We start from the raw sequence: 26080 nt of genomic DNA, 5'->3' as shown, positions 1-26080 counted from the left end.
CCAGGAATACAACCCAGGAATTAATGTGTTGATGGTGTTACTCTTGCGAAGCAATAGTGTGTTAAACGTATGTATTTTTATCTTTATGTATATAAAGATGTATTAACGATAAACCAGTTTCCCTTATAATTCCATTTCTTTACTGGATAATGCACTGTTGACCGGATATGTATTATCTTAATCTTATTACGCTGTTAAATTTCTTGCCCTGCCTTTCAAGAAAGGGCCTGGATTAATTTTGCATTAATCTCTTTAGAAATATCCTTTGTTAGGATATTAGTTTCCTATTGTCACTTCACCGCTTTCTGCATGTGTTCATTCATTAATGCTTTTTTTCTATACTCCACAATCGTTTAATCCTGTATGCCAAATATACCATGATTATTGTTTTAATAATGTGAACACTGCAAGTTTGTTCCATGCCTTTTGGTAGCATTCAGAAAAATAAAGATAGAGGACAATTTCCAGACAGTACTCATGGCAACTAGCGCTATTTCACTGTATTGCTATAACCCGGCTCTTGACATTGAAAACTTAAACTCCCCTAGATGTTTCTCCATTGTACGATATTTGTACAGGTACATCGTATTAAATGAATGGATCCCACTGAAAATGTACGATACGATTAGGAAACCAAACGTGAGTCTTTTATGACAAAAATATCCAAACCACACCCATCACCATATTGTAGTCTAAGAATTTTCGGGCGACCCACAGTGTTTCAACAAAGATCTTAAGTATGTTGTTTAATGGAAGAGCAAGGCCCTCTGGTGATAGACCCTACGCTGCACAGACCCATTCATCAATTACAATCTATGTTGATTTGCCATTGGCATATTACAGCACAGATACATCTCAGCTTTTCCCATTTCCTTAATTCAGACGAATTTTAGGTTAACTATTACAAACCAAAAACTCAAGGCAAAAACATTCTTAGTCTGTTGGCCAAACGCTCTTTGAACTCGACAAAACAAACACAGTTGGATAAGATGTTTGAATATAGATCCATCCCCCACCCCCCCCTTTAAAGCTAGTCGGTTTCAAGAGTTACTGGAAAGCGTCCGGGACTAAAGAGGTTTTGTTTCCTAAGGAGAGTCTACGCGTTTTCAGCACTAAATGCTGGACAGCTCCACACCCCCCTCCCCCGCCCGCGCGATGAATGGGTATTAGCGCCAGTAACATGGACTGGGCAGCTCCCCGGGCCAAAGGCAGAACTATCCAGTTAGCAGCATTCCTAGGTGGTTGGTTTATCACTCCGATTTGAGCTCCAGCTGGAAATGATAACAATTCGTAGCAGGACAGGTGTGGAGGGTGCTAGCTCACTGTCGCCTCTTCTAGCTGTCTCCGAGCCAAACATGCCTTCATTTGGAGATGAAGAGCTCCTCCCATCCACAACCACAACGGACCAAATTTTACGCATTCCACCCAATGGGCTTGGCGGCTCCTCCCAGCAGAGGCGGAGCTGGGCGAATGTAAAAATGGAAGGACTGAGGCAGGAGAAGACCAAGCCTGCCTCCAGCCCATCAGCTGGTCTCTGTCAGAAAGGGACTGAAACACAGCACGGGAAGAGGCTGGGGACCATCAAAGCCTGTGGAAGGAGCTGTACAGTTCCATAGACCCGGAGGGCTGTACTCTCTTCTCTTGCCAGAGCAATGAAGACCCGGCTAGGAAGTTATGCCAGTCCCATCACTATCTCCGTCTGAGCAGCTGTGAGAAAGGACTTCGGGATGTGCCCTTCAGAACAGAAGCACTCTGAAGATGATGATTAAGGCAAACAGAAAGCTGCGTTCTGGATCTCGTTTAGTTTCCCTCATCTTCCCAATGTGCAAGAGACTGTTCTGACCCCGAAGAAGTGGCTCTGGGTAGAGAAATGGCACAACTGAAGGTTTCTCTCTTCTAACTCTTCAGCGTTTGCCCGCAGACAATCCCTCCTTTGCGTTTTTGGTGGGAGAAAACTTGGAAGAAAGAAAGAACAAAATTTTCTTTGCTGACTCAGAGGCAAATCCTTTTGCTCTTTCCCATTGCAGTTGGTATCTCCGCAGCTGGGAGGATGGCTGGGGAGCTCTCCCTCAACCTTACCGTGCAGCCCGCAGGAGGAAATGTCAGCAATGCTTTGGTGCCAGGGGTGGTGCTGAAGACAGACCTCCTGGCCCCTTCCCGGGGCACGGCGATGTTTATCGTCCGCTGTGTGATCCCTTCGCTTTACCTGCTCATCATCACCGTGGGCTTGCTAGGCAACATCACCCTGGTGAAGATCTTCATTTCCAACAGTGCTATGAGGAGCGTGCCCAATATCTTCATCTCCAGCCTGGCCGCCGGAGACCTCTTGCTGCTGGTGACCTGCATGCCGGTGGATGCCTCCAGCTACCTCTTCGAGGAATGGATGTTCGGGAAGGTGGGCTGCAAACTCATCCCGGCCATCCAGCTCACCTCGGTGGGCGTGTCCGTCTTCACTCTCACCGCCCTGAGTGCAGACAGGTAAGATGGCAATACGCCTAGAGATCGCGCGCGTGTGTGTGTGAGAGAGAGAGAGAGAGAGAAATTTCTGCTCTACAGGACCAACTAGCTGCTACCATAGGAATGCTGGTGCAACAGAATGTTCTGTTTTGACATGCCCTTGAATTATATCTTGATTTTGTTGCCCAAAACAGCGATATCCATTTCATCTCCAATCCAAACATACAGAAAAAACAACAAACACATTCCCTCACTCTTTCCTCCAACACATAAAGAGGAAAGGGCTTATTCCTGCATCTCTTTCTGCTAAATGATTTAAAGAGAACCATTCAAGGAATTCAAGGCTACTGGATCAGCTCCATTAACATTTTCAAACTTTTGTAGAGGAATAGCAGATAAAGAAAAATACACTTTCTCTTTCTACCATCCCTCATGTCCTAGTCTGACAATTCTTACTCACAGTGGTAGGTATTATTCATGTGAGTAGCCCTATTGACTCCACTGGGACTGTTCCGAGGTGTACTATTTGCTTGAATAAGGAAGGGATTGCAGGCTCAGGCCCTAAATGACAAAAGTATTGCAAAATGACTGACTACACCTTTAAATTATCATTGTCTTTTTCTTTCCTGTTTTGAACACTTTTCTTCAGCTACAGATGAAAGTTTTCGAACTCCTTCAGGCAAAGTTCTCACTGAGTTCTGTGGGAGTTTTATCTGAGCATGTGCATGTATGACTGGCTTGTAATGTATAACACTGATAAAGGTTTGTGTTGGAAAATATATCTTTAGCTTTAACACACGTTTTTTGTTGTTTATTTTGTTTTGTTTTGTTTTTCCTTCAGGGTATAAAACAATTTTATTTCAGGTTTTCAGCCAGTTTGCAAAAGAGTCTAATTTCATCTAAGAGCTTGATCTAAAAGCCCCTCAAAGTCAGATTAACTTTAGTGGGCTTTGACTCAGGCCCTATATTATTACTTTTGTATAAAGCATTCAGTCTATATTCATGTTTTGTATCTTTGACTGCAATTTGTGAAAGATCCTTAAAGGAGAATGTAACACTCTGATTTTAGGAATTTACCTCAAACTGCCTTATATATGAAAGTAGACACGCAAAATATTTTTTCATTTTAAAAAGTGCTATTGTGATATTCTATATGATACATAAGGAATATATTTGCAAATCAGAGATTTGTAAAATCACCAGTGAAATATGGTGGCGGTGGTATAGTGGTTCAAGTTTCATTTATTTTACTTTTGAGATACAACTTCTGAGTCATAATAAATTCAGTATTATTATACATATAATTTTGTATCCTTGTTATATTCATAAAGATGCATGAAAGTAATAATAATGCTGAAGTCATGATGACTGCATATATTTTAGTGTAGACATCTTAGAAAACAGCAATACACACTATGTCTTGACTGCATAAAATATTTTTACTACAGGTGGTTCCTTTAACATTTTACAGGTTTGTATTGTATTATGCGTAGTAGAAATGAGAGGGATTTCCCTGATAAAGCCAAGCATATTATCTGACAGCTGTGTTTCTTCTTGTCTTCTGTAGATTATCTTTTAATTTATTGGGGATTTATTCACTTGGTAAATAATTACCAATCTCAATCCATCAGTCTTTACTCAGCAAAAACTTCCATAGACTTCAGTTGACTGAGTCGTTATTACTTTTGGACACAGTCCAACTTTCATTAAAGTCAATGAGAGTCTTGACTTTAATGGGAGTTGGAGAGAACTCTTTCAACCCTATCCTGCACTTTTGTAGACCTTAAGCTCCCATTGAACTAAATGGAAGGCATTCATACTTAAGGAATGCTGGACTGATCTCCAAAGAAGTTACAGGGGCCCCACTGTAGTTTACTACATGGTTAGTTTGGTGCATAGTAAACATACTCTTTTCATGGATATCCTTTAAAGTATTTGTACATTTTACTACATTGTAACTAAAAGTTTTTCTGGTCTATCATTGCCATGAGACTCAACAGAAAATACTCAGACAGACCTAAGGAGAGATTTGTGAATTTGTCTTTTTTTAGCTTTAGGAGGAAAAAGGGATCAAATTTGTCCCTTTAAACTTCAGTGGGGCTAAACATACAAAGTAAAATATTCAGAATTTTTTTAACAGTATGCCTACATTTACTATTTGGATTGTATAAAAGGAGTTGGGAGAAACTGGAATGAGGAGCAAAAGGGAGGGTGTAATTAATAGTAATCATAAGTTTGGAAATTCCCTACATCAAGTGATGTGCTACAGTAATGGTGATTTCTGAAAATAAAATATTACAAAGGTTGACTTCATAAATCACCATGGACTGAACAGTATGATATTTGAGTATTGAGACTTGTTGTGGATGGGGGTCAATTAATATTCTTGTTTGGATATTACAGTGGTACTCATTGCATATACATCTATTCTAACTGTGCTTTGTATTTCATTTGACCTTTCTGTTACAGATAAATATTTTCTTCAGAAAACTGGTGACCTCTTCCTTTTAGTGAAACAAATGTGTACCTTGTATCTTGTCCCTTGTAGATTACTGGGCTCCCATGATCTTTCTCCATGTAAACTTCCTGTAGAAACTTCCTGTACTGCATGATGATTTGAAACAATTATATCTGCAAAATGCCTAGAAAACAAGTTTCAATGTGTCTGGATTCTATCATAGAATCATAGAATATCAGGGTTGGAAGGGACCTCAGGAGGTCATCTAGTCCAACCCCCTGCTCAAAGCAGGACCAATCCCCAACTAAATCATCCCAGCCAGGGCTTTGTCAAGCCTGACCTTAAAAACCTCCAAGGAAGGAGATTCCACCACTTCCCTAGGTAACCCATTCCAGTGCTTCACCACCATCCTGGTGAAAAAGTTTTTCCTAATATCCAACCTAAACCTCCTCCACTTCAACTTGAGACCATTACTCCTGGTTCTGTCATCTGCTACCACTGAGAACAGTCTAGATCCATCCCCTTTGGAACCCCCTTTCATGTAGTTGAAAGCAGCTATCAAATCCCCCCCTCATTCTTCTCTTCTGCAGACTAAACAATCCTACTTTCCTCAGCTGCTCCTCATAAGTCATGTGCTCCAGCCCCCTAATCATTTTTATTGCCCTCCGCTGGAGTCTTTCCAATTTTTCCATATCCTTCTTGTAGTGTGGGGCCCAAAACTGGACGCAGTACTCCAGATGAGACCTCACCAATGTCGAATAGAAGATCACATTCCTCGATCTGCTGGCAATGCCCCTACTTATACAGCCCAAAATGCTGTTAGCCTTCTTGGCAACAAGGGCACACTGTTGACTCATATCCAGCTTCTCGTCCACTGTAACCCCTAGGTCCTTTTCTGCAGAACTGCTGCCTAGCCATTTGGTCCCTAGTCTGTAGCAGTGCATGGGATTCTTCCGTCCTACACTTGTCCTTGTTGAACCTCATCAGGTTTCTTTTGGCCCAATCCTTTAATTTATCTAGGTCCCTCTGTATCCTATCCCTACTCTCCAGCATATCTACCACTCCTCCCAATTTAGTGTCATCTGCAAACTTGCTGAAGGTGCAGTCCATGCCATCCTCCAGATCATTAATGAAGATATTGAACAAAAACAGCCCCAGGACCAACCCTTGGAGTACTCCACCTTGATACTGCCTGCCAACTAGACACGGAGCCATTGATCACTACCCGTTGAGTTCGACAATCTAGCCAGCTTTCTATCCACCTTATAGTCCATTCATCCAGCTCATACTTCTTTAACTTGCTGGCAAGAATACTGTGGGAGACCATATCAAAAGCTTTGCTAAAATCAAGTAATAACATGTCCACTGCTTTCCCCTCATCCACAGAGCCAGTTATCTCATCATAGAAGGCATTTAGGTTAGTCAATTAGGTTAGTTAAGGATAATGGACCAGATTTTCAGGAAGTGTAAATGGAGCTATGCTGATTTACACCAGCTAAAGATTCAGCCCAACATTTTCAGCTTCCTTTAACAATACCATGGGCTACTGTTTGTAGTTCATACTTTTTTGCATGGTCACATTTTTCTAATATTGTGATCAAATGTAATTCTGCTGCTTTCTCTAGATTTTTTTTCTCTTTTTAACAAATGCTTAAAGTGCAGAGGGTCAAATGCAGCCCTTGTGTAACTCCATTGAAATCAATGGAATTAGACCAAGCATAAATTGGGTTCTATCACCATACATACAGAGTGACTTATTCTTCTTGTTTAAAAGCATGACCAAAAGAAAGCACTAATTAGATGGCTATTAGGATAATTGAGTAATGGTCATGGTTGAAATTCAGGCTCCACTGAAGTTAATAAGTTTTTTATCATTGACTACACTAGAGCCAGCATTTTAACTCCTACATTTTAATAGCAAAGCCCCAGCATCGTTTTGGCCCCAATCCAAAAGCATTTAAGAACATGCCCACAGTTAAGAACCTGCTTTAGTGCTTTGCTGGATCAGCACCTTACATCATGATTGAGATTTGAATAGCTCAGCTATTCAATACAATATTACTTTTAATTTTCTATGGCTTCAAGTAGCATTTCTTGGAACTATGCATAAGTAGATGTAGAAATGGAGAGAAAGACAACTACAGTTCTATATAACCTTAAAAATATATGAGTTCAGTGCTGGTTTCTGACTTTATAATAGAAAACAAAATGCTTGTTGAGTTAGTTTATACCTCTATTATTTCTTATATTGTCAGATACCCAATAAAAAATTAGAATGAGGTCTTTCAGCAGTGGTGCTAAAGTCCTTTACTAGCATGTGGTGAGCACCAAAATATCTCATAGCAGGTACTGGGTTTGTATCCTTAAATATTTGCATACACACCGGACCATGAGGTCATTTTATGAGACATAGGCCACAGAAAGTGGTATTTTCATGAGTAATGTCATGTCACAGTGTCAGCATTTGCAGGTAGTATTGTCTTATGGACTGTATCCCATAAGTTATGGTACATAAAACATCAGTTTTTCATAAGTGGGGAACTAACAGTAAAAGATTTACCTTGACTAGAAGTCTGAGTTCAGAGGTACCCACATTCTCCTAAACAGGTCTGTCTCTCTTAAAAACATGGTGTGGAGGCAAAAAGTAATTATTTTCTACACTTTTTTTATGCTAAACTCCATTGGCACACTGAGTGTGTAATGGAGGGGTTTGAAGAAATTTAAATCATCGAACAGGTGTAGTCAACCAGATACTGAGTGCTGTATCTGCCATCCCAACCTCCTTATACCAGGATTGACATCAAGGGTCAAGAAGACTGCAATCTGCCATCTTGGGTTCTCTTCGTTAACTCAGGAAGGACATTTTAAAAGAATAGGAAGGAGAGAGACTGAACGAGAGAGGAAAATAAGTGAATTCCCTATCAGTCTCTCTATCTAGGTATTTTTAATGTGCCCAACACTGGTTTCTGAGCCAAATCTTTTATTCAGGATTTTAAAATGTAAGGCCAGATCCTCAGCTGCTGTAAATGGACACGACTCTGACGTCAACAGAGCTGTGCTTCATTACACTGCCTGAGTATTGGCCATAACATTTCTGAAAATCAGGGGGACGTGTTATCCTGTGGCTGCTCGTTAATTATTCTGCCTATCACTGGCACAGGCTATTCCTGAATTTAGAAAGGAAACGTGGGGAATGGTTTTATGACAGTAATAGTTTTATAAGGGTAAACTGTAATTGAACAGATTTTACACCATAGGCTTCTGCCTCCAGACATTTATGCTTATGTGCAACTAATATGTTTTATTGACCTTCTCCTCTGGTAGTCGTACCTTTAGGAGATGAAAATTGATTTTCTTTATTCAGGCATGTGCAGAGCAATAGTGAGCTTCTTGACCCACTGCCTAAGGATGTGCAGTAGCAATGGCCATACAGTATATTATATCGAGGTGGGTATATATACACACCTTGAAATGATGTTTATATAAATTATGTATTAGTGGGAATGTTATTATAAAGAGACTATGCTGATGTAATATTACAACACAAAAACTTCAATAATAGACTCCAACGAGAGACTGCTGAATTGGAATTAATTTGCAAATTGGACACCATTAAATTAGGCTTGAATAAAGACCGGGAGTGGATGGGCCATTACACAAAGTAAAACTATTTCCCTGTGCTTCCCCACCCCCTAAAGTTCCTTACATCTTCTTGTCAATTGCTGGAAATGGGCTATTTTCATTACCACTACAAACAGTTCTTTTTCTCTCCTGCTGATAATAGCTCACCTTAACTGATCACTCTCGTTATAGTGAATATGGTAATACCCATTGTTTCATGTTCTCTGTGTCTCTCTCTCTCTCTCTCTCTCTCTATATATATATATATATATCTTCCTACTGTATTTTCCACTGCATGCATCCAATGAAGTGGGCTGTAGCCCACGAAAGCTTATGCTCTAATAAATTTGTTAGTCTCTAAGGTGCCACAAGTACTCCTGTTCTTTTTGTGAATACAGACTAACATGGCTGCAACTCTGAAACCTGTCAGTATGCTGAAGTTGTTTCACTTTCCTAGTTTTGTGAAACCAACCTGTTCCAATATACTGGGAAGTTTTTGGAAATCATTAGTTCACTAAGGACCTTTACTTCAATGGGCTTTGGATCAGGCTCACAGTAAGGGCAAGGGGGAGAGGAATAAAACCCAAAATGCTTCACTTCCTTCAAATGCCTTGCCCATTCAAACCTCCAGGAGACAAGACTCACAGGAGTCAAAAAGTTTTATAGCCTGATCTTCTCTATTACTAGACTAGACTGGGGTGTAAAATGGGTGTAATGGAATGAAGAATCAGGCCCTTAGTTTTTGCTGTTTTCACAGTCACTGCTAGCCTTTCTGACCATATTCCATATTGAACCGAATCTGTTACGGCACATTAAGTTGTATAAAAGGTGCCCATCAGTGAATTTTTGGATGCATCTATATGCTTAAATATCATTACAATAGAGAATATTGAAAATTCTCCCTTCATTCTTTCACCATCACCCTCCTCAGGAACAGGCTTGAGCAAATAGATAAAGATGTCTTTTATCAGTCAGCGAAAGGCTGTGCAATACCAGGTAAATGGATTCAGGCCAGTAGCAGTAAGAGGCTATGGCTCTCCATGGATCTGCGAGTTGGCCTCTTGCTGCAAGGCTTTTGTTAGCCTGTAAGAAGTACAGTAGGTTTATTTTAGATGAGAGGTGGAGGCAGAGGCAAGAGAAAAAGAAAAGGCAGAGAAATGTTCCCATCTTTCTGTGAAAGTCCAGATATGGGGGAGGGAGGGAGGGAGTGAGTTTGAGTAGGATAGAATTGTACTTCCCACCTGCAAGGTGATCATATTTTCAAAATCAAAAACAGGGACATTTTTAAGGTGACACCTTTTAGGGTGGAGAAATCATCATACCAAAGACAAGAGTATCTTTTTAAAAAGTGTCATGCTAGACTATTGCTGCTGCCAGTTTTGGGCTCAACAGGACCAATTTCTTGGAGTGGCAGAATTTGTTTCCCCAGAAACTTATCATGAAACACTGAACACATGTCACTGACATTCACTTTGAGCATATCAACAGTTTTAATCATGTCTCCACTCACCCATTCAATTTCTCTTCACTCCTAGTGCTTATCATCACATTGAATGATCATTCCACGGTAAATGCAGAGCCAGTTCTACTCAGCAAAGGGATATCTCTTGAACAAGCATTTTATATTTGTTAAAAAACAAACAGCACCAAATGGATAAACTGATTCTATGAAAAACTGGGACATTGCAGGTGTCCTGAAAGAACTTCCCAGGACACTAGACCATCATATGAATAAGGTCATTTTCTCCTGTACTGAATAATCAAATTCTGCTCATCTTACTCAGGCAAATAGACTCATTAAGTACATGCAGCTGCTCATGTAAGGAAAGCAGGATTTGCTTTAGAGGTTTACTTTTCATCCTCCTGGTATAAATTTCTCTGCATGATCTACTACTGGACACTGATTCTTTGTAAAAAGTGCTTAGTTACAACACCTTAATTCTGTATTTAGACTCCTGACGACCATTTATATTGTCAAGCTAAACAATGTCTTCTTATATTTCAAACCTAACATAATCACACTCAAAGTAAAATTCCAGTAGAGAGATGAGCATGGCAGATGACATTTTGGGGGATTACCTGTGGGCTAAGCACTGGTCCTGTTATCTTAAAATGGAAGCTCTGTGGCTGAGTCAGTTGTACCAGAAAACTTCCCCAATAGCCTTAAAACATAATCCAATACAAATCACAGTAATATGACAACAATTTGCAATAATCAGCTTTAAATTACATCTCAGTTATCATCACCTTTTCTTTTTGAGTCAATAGTTGGCACCATTAACATCTCTGAAATTCTCAGATAAACACAATCTGCATTTCAATCTGTTTCAAAAGTAGCGGGAATGCAATGTAATCAGATTGCGTCATCTATGTTTTTACAAACGCCTTCAAATTGCAAAAACATTCACTCTTTTCATAACTGGGGGATCCAGCTGTCTCTATAACTGCAGGGCAGTATCAGTGCTTGCCTTTATAGAAAGAAATCAGTTTATAACACCACAATTTGGGCTAGATCCTCAGCTGGTATAAAGAGGCATAGCCCCAATGACGTCAATGAAATTATGGAGACAAGGGAGGTGAGGTGATATCTTCCGAGCTTGTCTTTCACCAACAGAAGTTGGTCCAATAAAAGATATTACCTCACACACTGCCTCTAAAATCCTGGAACCAACATAGCTACAACACCACTGCAAACAACAAATGAAGTTATGCTGATTTACACCAGCTGAGGATGTGGTGTGTTAGCACTGTGTATATGTAAGGCATGAGAGCCTATATGTCCTATTTACACAGGACATTGCACGTAACTGTTTGGCTTTACTACAGGAGTTTACTTATAAGGTCCACAGCATTGTTAGTAAAAGTAAAGAAAATCCCTGCAGTTCCATATTCCTGGACAATATTAATGATGGTTCTTGTGAAGAGCTTGAAGGGATTTTCTTTTGTAAGGTATAGACAAATGGTTTTCATTACACTTCTCAGACTGCTGTCGAACAGTTTGTGTGGATGGAGCTTGTCTCTAGAACGTAACCCTGAACTGGATGTTTCTGATGTGAGGATCACTCTCCTTTGACTACTTCATTGGTCCTCGTTTCAATTGATTTCCATGCAGATTACATGGTGTAGTTTTAAGGCCCTAATCCTGCACAGTAAAACACCCCCTGACTTCAAAGGTGTAGGATAAAGGCCTAAGCAAATAAGTCATCTCAGTGTTAGAAGTACTGAGAAAATCTGGCATCATGTTTTGGACAAGGCTGCTTGTTAGTGCTGCAGGTCCATGAAGCAGATCTCACTGGTGGCAAACAGATAAGGAAAGAAACACCCCAAATTTGCAGAAAAGCAAAAGGGATATTTCTGTTTTGTCATTGTGGTTGCTACTTTGAAAACTGCTTTTCCTGATGGCTGACAAGCTGCCTGAAAATGGTGGATTTGATGGCTTTGTAAGAGAAAAACCTAGTCCAGCTGTGAAGCTATACCCAAAAGGCAATTAGACATGCTTCATTTCAGGGTACAGTGTGTGTGGCAGGAAGTGGACTCAGTGCAGTGCAGAGCAGCACAGCAGTGGTCAAGTCTGATGCCTGTAGTGGTGGTATAGCTGTAAGGACTAGAGACTTCTTTTTCTTTTTTTTTTGCTACTTCCCTATTCCAGTTTAGCAACTTTTAAAGCCTTCTTCCAAAACTCATGATTATACTCCTGGCTGTCATGAAAATTGTTCTAAGTTCTGCTGACGTCCAGTCCATGTTCTGAGTCTTTGGCCACCCCCTTGGTCATCTTCCATCCACAATCATTGAAAAGGCCATCCTACCAACATAACTCTCAGGTCTCCACTGGACATATCCATACCAACATAGCTTACCCTCCCTCAACTTGTCTTCAGTTGGGGCAACCTGCATTAGGCCTCTCGCAACCTCATTTCATTTTCTATCATGGAACTGACCATCTCAACATCTTCATTTCCATGGTGGAGAGCATACTGATTTCTTTTCTTGTTGCTGGCCAAGTCTCTGTTTCATACATTAGGATGGGTTGAATGGCAGTTTTACATACTTTAGCTTTTAACTTTGTTGGTATCTTTTTATCACAAAAAACTGGGGGCATCTCCCACCATTTGCACCAAGCAGCTTTGGTATGATCTCAGGCATCACTCAGAAAGGTACCATTGCCAGCAACCATTGATCCTGGGTATTTAAATTATTTCACTTTAAGCTCTTTGCTTGTAATATCCTTTATGGCAGGTCCTCCTCGATCAGCTGTCACAGCCTCAGTCTTACCAACATTCACTCTATACTGTGTTGCCACTGTTCAAAGTTGGTTGCAGGATCGCACAGTCATCAGCAAACAGCATATTCCAAGGTGACTCCCTTCGTATATTCTCATTTGTCACATCCAAGACAACAAAAACAACAAAAACAAAAAAGGTCTCAACACTGACCCTGATGCAGGACAACATTTACTGGAAATTCTCAGTTGTAGCCATGTTTGGTTTTGATTATGGTAGTCACTCCATCATATATATCCTAGATAAGAAGGACATATTCTTCCAGCACATCTTTCTGTCACAAAGTCTGCCAAACTAATTATTGTGGTACATGATCATACACCATCTCCAAGTCCATAAAGACCTCACTCAGTTGCTGTCTCTTTTCTCTGAACTTCTCCATGAGTACTTCTAGAGCAAATATGGCATAAATCCATGCTGACCCTTCCAAATTTCAATCATTTCATACAGACACTTTTCAATAACCTCCCATACTTTCATAGCACTGGAAAAGGACTGAGCACCAGGCTAAATTCTGCACTTGGATTCATGGGAGCCCTATATGCACATCCAAACACTGAATTTGGTTCATTGTTTTAAAAATATTTTCCCCAACCAGCTTCAATGAGAACGATGAAGTTGTTGGGGAAGGAGAAGGAAAATAGTCAGAAGGAAGTGAAACATTTTTTAGCACTCAGATCTACTCCCAGTACCAGAGTCATATTTTGATAATATCTGAACTTTTATATGTCTTCCTGTGCATGCATATGCTGTAGGCAGGAAGGAAAGAATACAATACTGAAAACAGCGCAAGCAGAGGGTGCTCAGCAAACTTCAGGTCCTCAAAGGTATTTAGGTGCCTAAATACTTTAGAGGCTGGAGATCTCAGTCCCTTGAATGACATTAGTGCAGTTACAGAAGTACAAACATTGAGAATGGTACTTTGCTGTTTCATTCATAAAATGAATATTTATAGTAAATTATTGTCCTGATTCATGTTTTTTTATTATTTAAAAGAGACAAATTACAAGAATGCTCTTTCCCACCGTATTAGTTGCAATGGAAGATGACAGTATCTAGCACTTGAGTGGCTTTTTCTCTCTCAAAGCAGCTATTATATCTGTTTCTTTAAAATAATCATCACAGATGATATAATCAACGTTAGGGTTTGAGACCATGTGACTCCAACAAAAATTTCTTTCAAAAAAATCTTTCATTCCAACACTAAGACATTTAGTTTGTGTGTCGAGGGGGTGAGGGGTGAGGATGACGGCGGGAGTTTCTTCCATGCCAACAATAAGAAGCTCTGTAACATATCCACTAGGCAGGTTCAGATATTCACAGTGGGAGCTTCAAGTGAGCGTGTGAATGTATTTATAAGCAGAATGCCTAAGCTCCAGAGAAAGGAAATTTATTATAAAAATATTTCCTACAATGAGGCACGCTTGCCATTGGTGGTAATGTTAGAGAAGGGGGAAGATAGAATTTTAGGGAAGACTTCTAATTAAAACTGAAGACTCATTTATAATATCTACATGACCTAACTGGCAATGTACAGTGGGCTGGGTTCATCAAAGAGGTTAATGGGAACTTGGGTTTCCTTGCTAATTTAAATAAATAACATTCCTTACTTAGGTTTACTTCCAAATGTTAATAAAACCTAGCCAAATTTGTCAAATTTGTTTATAGAAATCTAGCAGCTCATAGATTTCAGATTGTCCTGTTATCTACATCTGTGCCAATTTTGAACAAATAGAGAAGCTGCATAATTACCTTTAATTAATGTCAGAATGCATCATTTATGTTTGATTTCATCTATAATCTGTTACTACCATTTCCTATGCCATGTCTCCTCATAGGTATAAACAATGGGCCAGATTCTGCAACATGCTGAATGCCTCCTGTCAGGTGCTGAGTTCCACTCCCACTAACTTCAGCTGGAGATCAGGGCACTCTGCACTCACAGGATTGGGCCCTAGGACAAGGAGTGAAGAATAATGTGTCCCTTTGAAAATGCCTGGGGAATTTAAGTAGACAGGGAACACTGATGAAATTTTGCAGCCTGACCACCCTTATTCTTCAGAACAGAAGCCAGGGGTTCTTTTGTTACCACAAGTGATCAGTAACTTCGGTTTATATCTCATCTTAAAGAGGACACCACCAACAGCACAGTACCCTCTAACACTGACTCAATGATGGCTCAGGTGAAACTGTGCCATCTACTGAATCACCAACATCAATTTCTGGTTCAGGCCTAACAGTACTTAACTGATGAGAGCTGACAAGACCACAGTCGCAGGTGGTGTGGCTGCAGCTATAATAATTCAATGTCCTGTCATGAAAGAGAGAGAGAGAGAGAGAGAGAGAATTGAATTTAATACAACACATGGTTTCCACAGAAAAAAATGAATTTTTTTTTAAAAAATTGGCAGATGTAATAACCCAACGTCAGCTCAATCAAATCATAAAATGAAACATATGGTTTGTCTTTGTATAATGAAATCAAGGAAGACAGAACTAACAAAGATATTGTTGACTAATAAGGTCACAATTTGTGTTTGGAAGCCTTCATGTTCTGCACAGAATTTTTCTGTCTCCGTCATGATAGCATAAAAGATTTCCATTAAGCCTGATGCCCAGATTCTCAAAGGTATCCCACTGAAGTTAGGAGCTTCAAAACCTTTGACAATCTGGGACTCAGGTTAATGGAGATCCTTTATGCTATCATGATGGAGACAGAAAAATTCTGTATAGAACAAGAAGGTTTCCAAACACAGGAGTTGCTGCAGGGAACATTGTGCCCCAGAAACTTTCCTCTGAGGAACAGTTCCTCCAGTGCTTCTCTCTTGCATTGGCTTAGGAATCTGCTACAGCACTATATAGACTGTAAGCTCTGCAGGGCAGCCACTGTTTACTACTCTGTTAAGTGAGTGTAGCACAATGAGAACTTACTCTTGATTGGCCCTTAGGTATTACCATAATAAACATGATTAATAAAATAATAATAATACATGGCATAACATACTCCTCCCTTGGTTTCCAGACAACGCTGAAAGTTGGCACATAGGGGAGTGGAGCCATCTCTCAACCTCTCCTCCTCCACTCACTCACTCACTCACAGTGCAGGAGAACACTGGATGTTTAGCGCCTGCTTTCCCTTCTGTGCCTGGGTCTGCAGTTTAGGAACATCTAATGCAGCCTGTGGTGCTGGGTGCTAGAATAATTGGGGCCCCTCCCAACCCCTTCCGCCTGCATTCCCCCCCCCAATGCTTCTACTGGGGGGAACAGGGTCTGAGCACGGGGGCTTGCCCCACTCCACCTTCCTGGTGCTCCTGCTGGGGGGAGAGCATGGTCAGGGTGCAGGGTCTTCCCCTGCTCCCCGGCAGGAGTGCTGGGTGGGGAGGCAGAGTGGGGCAAGCCCCTGTGCCCTGATCCCTCTCCCCCCCCCACAGCAGGAACACTGGTTTGCTGAGCTGGTTGGGGTGCTGGGGAGCTCATTTTTCCAGGGTCTCCCAATTGGCTGGGACCCCAGGGCATGAGACCCCTTGGCCCAGTGGCTAATCTGCCACTGGGTCACAGCTTCACTCCACTCTATTCCCTTGTGTGGCTGAGTTAGATGCAGCCACAATCCAGCCCTTGGTATCCACTTAGCTATGTTGACTTCTGCTTAGAGCTGGGTGGGAAAAATTTTTCCCATCCTGTGAAAATTTTCAAGATTTCAAAAAAAATTCCCATCCTGAATTTGGGACAAATTCAAAATGTCAAAAACTAAAAATCTGGAAAAAAAATCAGTTTGGGTCAATCAAACCATTTCATTTCAATAATTTCTGAAGTTTTGTTTTGCTTTTGAAGATTTTTTATTTCTTATTTTTTTTACTATAATTAACTTAAGATTGTAATGAACCAGAAAACTAGAATTTTTCATTTTGATAATGTAGAACTGAAACATTTCAACAAGTTCAAAATGTGTTGTTTTTTCAAAAATGTTTGAGTTGAGAAATTTATTCAAACCAACCCTTTCCAGCCAAAAATTTTAGTTTTGATGAACCAGTTTTGTGAAAAATAATCCCGACCAGCTGTATTTCTCTTTCTTTTATTTTACTTTACTGTGGAATGATATTCCTGTTCTTTTATAAGTGTTTGCCTTTTGTATCCTATACTGTTTGTTCATTTATCAATCCTGGCAAAAATAATATACATTAATAAATACAGTATACTGTAGTAAAAATAGATTATATGTAAATCTATGACACATCACATCAGAAAAATTCAAGTGTTACATGTTACTTTAATCAAAGGCTTGTATTGCCTTTATGCATCAGACATAGAATGTTTATTATTATTATTATTAATTAATTATTTTTGCTCCTCTCCAGGTACAAAGCAATTGTAAATCCCATGGATATCCAAACATCAAATGCAGTTCTGTGGACGTGTTTTAAAGCTTTCGCCATCTGGATAATCTCCATGATGTTAGCAGTTCCTGAAGCAGTTTTCTCTGAAGTGGCCCAAATCGATGGCACAGATAATGTCAGTTTCAGGGCATGCATACCGTATCCCAAGACAGATGACATGCACCCAAAGATCCACTCTGTGCTGATATTCTTAGTATATTTCCTTATCCCTCTCACCATCATTAGTATCTACTACTATCATATTGCTAAGACTTTAATTAAGAGTGCACACAATATCCCTGGAGAATATAGTGAGCATTCTAAAAGACAGGTAAGCTATTTGCAGTGCACTTGTATGGTGAAAAATTTGTCTGCTGTACACATTTTAAAATAAAAGCACAAAAGCTATAACATACCTAGTATAGGCCTAGGATTATATTAAAATTTTCATAGGCATGGGCCCAGGTCTAGCATTATCTCAAAAATCTTCCTGTTTTAAATCTTATTTTACATCAGCTCTAAGACTGGTTTGGTATGAGTATTTTTACTCTGTTACATAAGAAATACAAAGAAAAACAAGCCGAAGAGTGTGTTTATTTCTTTTCTATCTTAGCCTTTTAGTGAGAAACAAAAATGATTCAACTGATGACATTAATTACTATTTATACTGATGTATGGTATTGGTGACTTGAGTATTTATATGTTTATTGATTTAGCAATCACTTTTGTATATGTTAAGAAACAGCATTTGCTGGGGCAACCAGTTGTAGCTTTCTGACCTCCATATACTCATGTCTTCCTGAAAGAAATCCAGTGCATTACAGAGTAATCTGTGGAAACAAACTATAAAGGGCCAGATTCATCAAAGGTGTAAAAAAATCTTGCGACTGGAAACTAAGTATTGAAATACATCAGAAAAGGCAGTTCTTGTAGGACTTCTAGTCTAGCTGAAACCATGAAGTACTGAAAATTCCTTGAGAAAACTTGTAGTTTTAAGGATTTCTCCTTGTTTCTAGAACAATATGGCTTGGATAAGCAGTCAAATTTTGGGGGCATTTCTCTGAATAGGTTCTCACTATCCAAATTTAGTCGTACCATCCTTCTTGGCATCCTCTATGTTACAATATGCTACAAATCTTTGAGACAGAGCATTTTTACAACCAACTCAACTTAATGTGACATATCAGCAAGCCATATCAGAAGCCTACTCATCAATGTAAATGACACAACAGTTTTACTGTTCAACAAAGTAAATCTTTCTGAGGGAAAGTGCCTCAAAATCATACATCCACTTTACAAACAGCTTAGATTGCTTAATAAAAGACCAATGCTGATGAAAAGAATTAGGTAGGGTATTTGCTGCCACATTTTAGACTGTTACCCGTTTACCCCCTGATAAGAGAGAAACATATTTTTAGACGGTAAATAGTTTAACAGAATAATGAAAACATTTCCTGGTGTCCTCTCTACTCAACATTTTGTTTCTATTCTAGTCTGTTTCTTATTAAAAACACACACTTACCAGAACTGGACCATTTTCTTATTCTGCGAAATATAAAGAACCATTTGTCTGACCTCAATGAAAATAAAGCTAATTTACATCATATTTCTGAAACTGTTAGAGATTCTTTAAAAAACAAAACACATTTTTGCTTTCATTATTTGTTGAGTTTATCTATTAGATTAAAAGGGGGGGGGGGGGAGACAGCCTGACCAATGTACCTATCACTTGACAAATGGTAAAGGATTCAGATTCCTGATGCCAACCAGAGTTTCTCTAAGAAAGAGTACAGATGGGGAACATATACATCTCATATTTTCTGCTATCTTTGCAATTTACAGCTACGAACAGTGAGTGGAAAATGGGTGTAAAATCCTACAAGATCAGAATGGTAGCATTTATAGCCAATTTCCAGCTCACTTTGCACAAGTGTACATGGTTGCACAAGGTGAAAGGCAGTGGAGAATCAGGCCGAGTAGAAGCAGGAAGAGATTCATAGGTCTAGAGTGTGTGCCCCTCATGGCACAAACTTTGCAGAGCTAGAAAACAGCCTGCTCTCTATGGCTGTGTGAAACCCACTGGTTTGGGTTTGGATGGGTAGTGGTGAACTATATTTACTGGTTTAGTTGTCAGGGTTTTGCAACCCTCCAACACCCCCAAGTTCATTTGAGTTTTTCTAGTAAAAAATAGAGTCAAAAAGCATGAATCCTTCGCATAAGCCCTCCTCCCCACAGCAGGCCCTGGCTCTTTCTACAGTGGAGGGAACATACAGTGGCTTTCTATCTTCACTCTCTTCAGGGGTTGACTATCTGGCCTGTTCCCTCCATCCTGTTTTTTGTGAGGACCAGTATGTAGATCATATTCCCCCACGTTTAGGCCTGTAAATATCTTTGGAGGAACAGGTGGCCTGCAACTCCCACTATTCTACAGCAATGCAATTGGGAACTGCTTCTCTAGTGTTGCTTTGGATGCTTTACCAGACCCTTTACCTCAGTCTGCAGCTGAGACGCCACTGAGTGCTAAGAGCACCTGTTCTGGGGATTTCCTAAGAGAATGGTACAAACTGTGGCATTTCAGACCCAGAGGGAAATAATGGGATGTAAGTACCATTGCAGAGCTAAAACTTCATGCATCAGACTAATAATGTCTCTAAATTTCAAACCTTTTGTCAGATTAGCCAAGTGTTGAGATATGTTCCAAAGGAATCTATTCTACCATCTTACTGTGGTGACTGAAAGCCAATGTATACTTGGAATATGAGTCCATCTTGGTGTACTTATCTATGTAACAAACCCATATATAAAGGCCAGTCTATTTAGTGTAGCTGCCAGCAGCTGAGGATTGGTTAATGAAAGTGAACTGTAAATGAGAAATGAAAGCAAATGAGATAGCAAAAGTAATTTAGCCTTTAAAGGGAGTAATTTTATTGATCTTATCTGAATTCATTGTTAAAGTTTTTGTAAAGTGAAATGTTACATGTTTTAATTAAGTCTATTATGTGGATTAGTTCTATTCTAATAGATTTGGGTTCTGTTGATTTATCATTTTAGATGGAAACTCGAAAGCGTCTGGCAAAAATTGTTCTGGTCTTCGTTGGCTGTTTTGCCATCTGCTGGTTCCCTAACCATGTATTGTACATGTACCGGTCCTTTAATTACAGTGAGATAGACCCATCGCTAGGACATATGATCATTACCTTAGTGGCCCGAGTACTGAGTTTCTGCAACTCCTGTGTCAACCCATTTGCACTGTATTTTCTGAGTGAGAGCTTTAGGAGACATTTCAACAGTCAACTTTGCTGCAGGAGGAAATCTCATCGAGAGAGATCCACCAGTTATCTGCTCAGCTCCTCTGCCATACGAATGACTTCTCTGAAAAGCAATGCCAAGAACACTGTGACCACCTTGACTCTACTGAATGGGCACAACCTAAAACAGGAAATGTCATTATGATTTCATCAGTGTAGTACTTTACCTGGGAATAAATCTGGGCTTTTATTTCACAGACATGTCAATAGCTTAAGGTGCTTTCACTAGTTCTTGAAACAGAGGATTGATCCAAGTCTCTCAATTTGGGACCATTGCATATCTAACTTCTAATTACTTTGGACAGAAATGAATGATATTACTGAGTGAGAAGAGAAGAATGAGTGTTTCTAAGACTATTTGTTAAGGGGCACAATTCTGTACATTTAATATACAGGATAACAAAGGTATGGTGTTAATAGATGTGTAACTGATCTGATGTTATTTAAAAAAAGAATATTGATTCACTTAGCTGAACAATTTATGGTAGGTAGGGGTGAAAGTAAGATAAATTACTTACCGGTACGGAGCCCGGATCCAGGCCCCTGGAAGGGGCAGGGCCTTGGGCGGAAGGGGTGGGGGTCAGCCTCTCCCAGCCAGCCCTTCCATGCTGCCTGGCCTGTGCTGCCTGGGGCTCCGGCCACTGCTGCTGTAGCAGGCCGGATCCCCAGGCCCCAGGGCAGCTGCCCCTTCCTCCTCCTCCCCGGCCCCCCCGTTAGGGTCCTTAAAGTGCTGCCATGGCAGTGCTTTAACATCGGCTGTGTACGGGCTGGTACCGGTGGCCACTTCTTACTGGTACGCCATATCGGCCCACTTTCACCTCTGATGGTAGGTGACTTTTTGTGACTATTGCTAATTGCTCTTGTCCTGTTCTAATAGAGTGTATGAGGAACAGAACTAAAAATGATGCACACACTCTGTTCATTAGGGCTGGGAGAGGTGGTTTTTCCAAAGCCATAGGTTCTAGATTCAGAAGAGTAATCAAAACGTGAAGGCTGGATCTGCAGTTGTGCAAATCTGCGTAGTTCCATTCACTTGAATGGACCTACAGTAATTTATGACAAATACAAATTTGGTTTTTGAAATCCAAGCTCTGTTTGGCTCTGGCAGACCATGAGTTCTGGGAAGCTGCATTTTTAAAATTTTATTCCTCTGTATTATAGTCCTAGAAGCAGGGCAAGAACTACTAGGCAGCCAGAATCTTTGTCACTTGCGTAGCACAGGATTCCATTTAGTTAGAATTTTGAAAATGACAGTTCCTTTGAAAATTAGTTAGCCAATGTCAGGGGAAAAAGCATTTTCTGAAACTCAAAAGTTTCTCAGAAACCAAAATTTAAAAATAAAATTCTATGGTTTTGTGAAGCCTGTAATCCCACTGGGTATGTCTACCTTGCAATTAAACACCTGCCACTGGCCTGTGTCAGCTGACTCAGTCTCACCGCACTTGGACTGTGGGGCTATACATTTGCAGTGTGATGTTAGGACTCAGGCTGGATTCTGAGCTCTGGGACCCACCCCCCATCATGGGATCCCAAAGCCTGAACACATACACTGGAATTTTACAGCCCTGCAGCCCTGAATAGATGTATTCAGTGGTTTCTACTGTGTCTATTGCTCATTATATTTCACTTCTAATTTCCTACTACCAAGTGCCGTTGTAGACGTAAAACTACTATAAACGTTAATGGAAATATTGAACATGCAGTACGGCAAGATTAAGGGTAATGTTTTCAAAGATCCCTAAGAGAAGTAGGAGCCAAATCCTAGTTTCAAAAGTGTCTTAGACACATAGAAGCCTCACTTTCTCACTGAAAGTCAGTGGGACCTAAGTCCCTCAAGCAGGGATTTTCAAACTTTGTACTTGTTTTACTGCAATTAACTGCAAAACATGGACAGTACCATGTGACCAGGCAGTGCTCAGTGGACCAGCCACAAAGCCTCTCAGGACCACAGCTTAACCTCTAAAGGATTATGCTACGGTGTGGAGAATTTCAGTACTACTGCTTTCAAGGGGTACACACTTAGCTGTAGAACTGGAATTGCAAGGATGATGAATGGTAACTGATTCTACCTTGCAAAAGAGAAATGGTAAGACCTCCTCTTGCCCTGGTACCACCTTGTATAAAGGGGCTACAGGGCAGGTGTAAGATAGTACAGAGCCAGCCAGGAGTGAGGGGCAGTAGATGGTGGGAGGAGACATGGCCAGGGAAGACCTGCACCCTCACCACTGCAACAAGGACACAAATTAGCTCAACCTTCAGGGATTCTCCAGCCTGAGCCAAGGACACACCAGCCGCTGGCCTTGGAACAGGGGAGACACGAGTCCCTTTTCCTCTATCCCTGTGCTGTTGCCTGTGCAGGGATGAATCTGGCTCTGAATCCCTAATGGAGCCTCATTGACTTCAGTCTGCACATGCAGACATTTGTAGAAGTAGGCCATCTTACACTTAATGAATCAATAACACAAAACAATCTAAATCAAGTCTGCATATTTAGGGTTGCTCATAATTTCAAAGGAACCAATGCCTCTGTGTTACAGTTCCTTCAAGATCTATTCACGGCTGTGCTACTATTAAGTACGAGCTACTTGTGGATCGATAGAACCAGTTAAAGCATCAAACTACAATTCACTTTCCCAGTCTCTGATCATCAAGACACAAAAATAGTTCCCTCCACTTTTAAAAGCATTGGAGATATTTTAATATAACCCTGCAACTGATCATATTTTCAAATCTCTCTTAAACCTCCTAGAATGAAATGTAGTACAAATGTATTATTAGATTAAGCTATTTATCTAAAATTATCAGAACCCAACTCTTTAGTGTGCAATAATGAAAATAACAAACTGATGTTAATTAAAACCAAGAGCAATGACCAAAGAGAAATATGTCCTTGTTTTAACTCTCTCTTTTGGGCTGAACACTTGATACTTAACATGCTCCTACAGCAAGAAGAAGAAAATTGCTTTCATGAGGACTGAAGAAGCAATCTTCTGTTCACATATCCAGAGAAATGTAACACTACTTCTCTTTTAGTTATCAGATTATTGTACTAAATAACATGGTGATTTAGATCCTGGTCCTAAAGACTTCAGCACATGTGTAGCTAACCACATAAGTAGTCCGACTGATTTCAATGCCTAAGTGCTCTGCTGGAGCAGGGCCTATATATTGAGGTATATACTTACCACTATGAAGGAATGAGGGGGTAAATTGTATCCCTATTGCCCCCACAGGGGCACCTGTGCTAGAGAGAGAGAGGATTCACCCAGGAGAAAGTTGGCAACAGTACGATTAGAAACCTAAAGTGAAATCCTGGCTCCTTTGAAGTCAATTAGATTTGACCATTGACTTCAGTGGATACAGGATTTCACATCTGGAGTTTATATATAAAATAATTGCATTGAGAGATGCATTGGAATGGGTAAAAGGGGTCTGGGTATCCAAGTAGAAAGAAAAGAAAAAAGAAAGAAAGAATTTTCCCTCAGTACCTTCAGTCCAAGTATCACTACAAAGGTTAGCTGAAACTCAACACCCCTATGAGATAGGTACAATTATACCCCGATTCAAACTGAGAAACTCACGAGGTTAAGCAAAATTGTGGTTCAGTGACAGCACTGGGGATGACTGTCTGCCCCAGGTGTCTACAGTAGCTCCTTGGGAGGTACGTATTTGGCCATTTACAGACTACTGGAATGACCGAGCCAGAGGAATTCTGATCCAGTAGGAATGTATGACAGAACTATGTCTCCTTCTTTATTCTGTAAAGAACAATCATCTTCACAGGCAGAACTCCAAATTCTTTATTCTGTCTTCTCCTACCTCCTCAACTGCAAGTCTTCTTTCTCCCATTGCAGCTCATTCTACTTCCCTCTCCTGTTTTCTGTTAATGTTCCCTCTCCTGAGTCCTCTCCTTGTCTCCCTCCATCCTCCATCCCTGGGTGACCTCACATCCTCTCTTATAACTTTATGCTAATTACTCCCAAATATCAATGCTACCCTGGCTTCTTCCATTAGTCTCATATTTCTGTCTGCCCCTACTATCTCACCCCACCATGTCAAAAGATGAACACTTCATTTTAACTCCCAGGCTCCCCTTTTCTATCTCCAGTGCCCATCACTGCCCTTCGTCATCTCTCAGCTTTACTAGTATACCTATTTAGCCTCCTTGTTTCTCATCTAAGCTAGACAGTGTCACTGTACAGCATAGTATTTTACAGAGTATTAAAGTGTATCACACTTATTAATCCATAGCAGCACTTTTCTGGTGCAGAGATTACTTAATGACACCATTGTCCTACTGCAAAAGAACAGCCTGCTTTATAATGGATTATTTGACACTTACATTTGACTTGTATTCTTTTCCATGTAACTGCTTTAAATTGCTTTGTGTGGCATAGGCAGCATGAATCTTGCTTTCAGGTAAAATACCAAGCTACAGCCTTGCGGTTTCAGTCGTGTGGAGAAGGCACACTCGGACAACACGCAGCTCCTTACTGACAGAAGAAAAGCAGATCTTCAGCTCATATTCCTCAGACTTAGTGCTCAAAGCTTGACTTGAGTAAACCAGCAGGTTCTCCTTGGCTATTCTCTCTACATAGCCATGGAGAGTTATTTGACTCTCCTCAAGCTTTGCTAGGTTTTTTGCTATGGCAAGATGTACTGCACAAAAGTATTTTGATTGTTTCTATTCCTGTGCTTCAATAAACATTGTAAACATGTATAATTATGTGTGTTGTGCTATTTCCATGTGGCTTGCTGTTGTAATAATTAAAATGACCATTACAGAATGCTGTGTATGGAGTATTCTCTTCTAAACCACACGGGAAAGAAAGAGGAAAAATGTAATAGAGAGTGCCTCTGTTCGGAATGAAATTGTCGTCGGATAATACCTGAGGTCAATGTCGAAACACTTATTAAAGGATATCTATTCAACCCCTTTATTTCTATAGTGGAAACAGTTCTTTTCTGTTTCAGAAGGATTTTTTTGTCTGGCTCATTAGAGCGTTGAGGTGGTTACTTTGAACAGTATTGTTCTAAACGCTTGAGAAAAGCATTGCTATTTCATTGCTCCTGAGAAATGACAGAGCAGAATTGGTTACGTTTCCTTCTGTGGAGAACACTTTCTCTGCCACAATGGAGCCTGTGCAAAAGCAGTCTTTACAGCACTCTGTCATCCCATTGTGCCAGTAACAGAAACAATTACATTGAATCCTGAAATGTTGACACTTCTGAGCTCTCAGCAATCACACCAAACAGTGTATTCTGTTTAATCTTATATTTTATAGGCTATTTGCTCTTCAATGAATATCAGTGTTGCCACAATGCAGAAAGATAACTCTTTTTGAGGTCCTGCCCAACCCAATTATCCTTTTGTCCCCAGACTCTATTGAAATGGACTCCTGGAGATTGTAAACACAGGGAGGAGACCAGAATATTCTTGTCATGGTTCAGGAAAGTTGCGTATATTGTAAACTGAAGTTTTTTAAACGTGACTATTGATTTTGGATCACTTTGGTTTTGGAGGCATAACTTGAGGCAACCTTCAGAGGCTTGATTTTCAGAAAATGGTGAGCACCTGCCTTC

General features: G+C 40.3%; 1 protein-coding gene and 1 non-coding gene across 2 annotated transcripts in view; one reads left to right on the top strand and one right to left on the bottom strand.

The window, feature by feature from the left end:
- The window catches only part of LOC112060876 (uncharacterized), an 88946-nt gene that overhangs the window by 16079 nt on the left and 46787 nt on the right, over positions 1 to 26080 (bottom strand). The window lies entirely within an intron of this gene.
- NMBR (neuromedin B receptor) lies at positions 1482 to 25096 on the top strand. Its single transcript, XM_005280383.4, has 3 exons — positions 1482 to 2478; positions 17172 to 17520; positions 20241 to 25096. Exons 1-3 carry the CDS (start codon positions 2051 to 2053, stop codon positions 20640 to 20642), a joined length of 1179 nt encoding a protein of 392 aa, XP_005280440.1. The 5' UTR covers positions 1482 to 2050; the 3' UTR covers positions 20643 to 25096.

Source organism: Chrysemys picta, chromosome 3, assembly GCF_011386835.1.
Source record: "Chrysemys picta bellii isolate R12L10 chromosome 3, ASM1138683v2, whole genome shotgun sequence".
Lineage (NCBI taxonomy): Eukaryota > Metazoa > Chordata > Testudines > Emydidae > Chrysemys > Chrysemys picta.
This window is presented reverse-complemented; position numbering and strand designations above follow the sequence as displayed.